Raw genomic sequence first — 1,152 nt, 5'->3', positions numbered from 1 at the left:
CTGATAGAACAGATCACCACCAAGAAAGCACTCTAAATATTCTTACAACTCTAGGAAACCATCATCTGAGAGATCAGAGCCGACACCACCTCCTTCATCATCCGATGACTCTGACTCTGATGGTCACAATTATATTAGTTCAAGAAGAAAATCCAATGAAAATTCCACTTCGGAAACACTGAGAAAGAAAGCTCTCGAGTCCATGTCCAAGAGTAAATCATCATCCAGTCAAGAAGAAGAACGATAAATAACAACAATTAAAAACCAAACTATTAAATTATTAAAATAATATTTAATAATTTAAAAAACAATTAAAATATGTAACGGTCGAAAAATGCAACAACAAGGCTTTTCACCATCATCAAACACCAACAGAAGAAGCACAACAACAAGCAATAACGGAAGTAGTGCCATGAATAATAACAACAACAATGGAGGAGGAAAATTAATGGCACAGATGGGACTCTCCGAATTTGCCAAACTATCTGGTGATATGAGAGCAAGCTTGGGTCTCTTGGTAGAGAATGGTATTTGCAAAGTGAATGGCAATGCCTCTCTTATAGTAATGCCTTCCACTCCAAATTATGATTATAAGAGTGCTGGGGCTGATTTGTTGAATCCATTGCCAGCCTCTGCGAAGGATATCTATCTACGTAATCATGGAAACTCTTCAAATCCTTCTTCAGCATCATCGAATCCCAATAGAAATACAAACAAGTTGGATGATGAATTCTTTGCTGATAATTGGTACTTTGTAGAATTACATCAGTCTATTTTGCAGGAATCCACCCATAGCAATGAACGTTATTCCAACTTGTAGTTATTTTGTTGCTTTAAACATCCAAAGGCTTTTTACAAATATTATATAATTTTCGGAACAGACAGATCTCCATATACCACCCACATCCAGAAGAAACATAATTGCTCACCAATCCTTAGTACTCACAATAAGAATCAGAAAATAATTTAATTATTAATTCAAAATCCCGTGATGATGACAAAAAAGCTTTCATCAAAAATATTGATGAAATTATTTGCTAAAATAACAAAAAAACCAAAAGCTAAAAAAATAGCACAATAACAACAAGACTTTTCCCATTCAACAAACTCCATTGAAATGGTCAAAATAAAGACAATATCAAGAGATGACGA

At 34.4% G+C, this 1,152-nt stretch overlaps 1 protein-coding gene across 1 annotated transcript; it reads left to right on the top strand.

Moving 5' to 3' along the window:
• Positions 1-334: 334 nt before the first annotated feature.
• Positions 335-820, top strand: NAEGRDRAFT_54682 (uncharacterized protein; the record flags this gene model as incomplete). Its single annotated transcript, XM_002668597.1, has 1 exon — positions 335-820. The coding sequence occupies one exon, from the start codon at positions 335-337 to the stop codon at positions 818-820; it is 486 nt and encodes a 161-aa protein (XP_002668643.1).
• Between the last annotated feature and the right edge of the window lie 332 nt (positions 821-1,152).

Source organism: Naegleria gruberi, assembly GCF_000004985.1.
Source record: "Naegleria gruberi genomic scaffold NAEGRscaffold_154, whole genome shotgun sequence".
Classification (NCBI taxonomy): Eukaryota; Heterolobosea; class Eutetramitea; order Acrasida; family Naegleriidae; genus Naegleria; species Naegleria gruberi.
The sequence above is the reverse complement of the archived record's forward strand: the minus strand, read 5'-3'. Positions and strand labels throughout refer to the sequence as shown.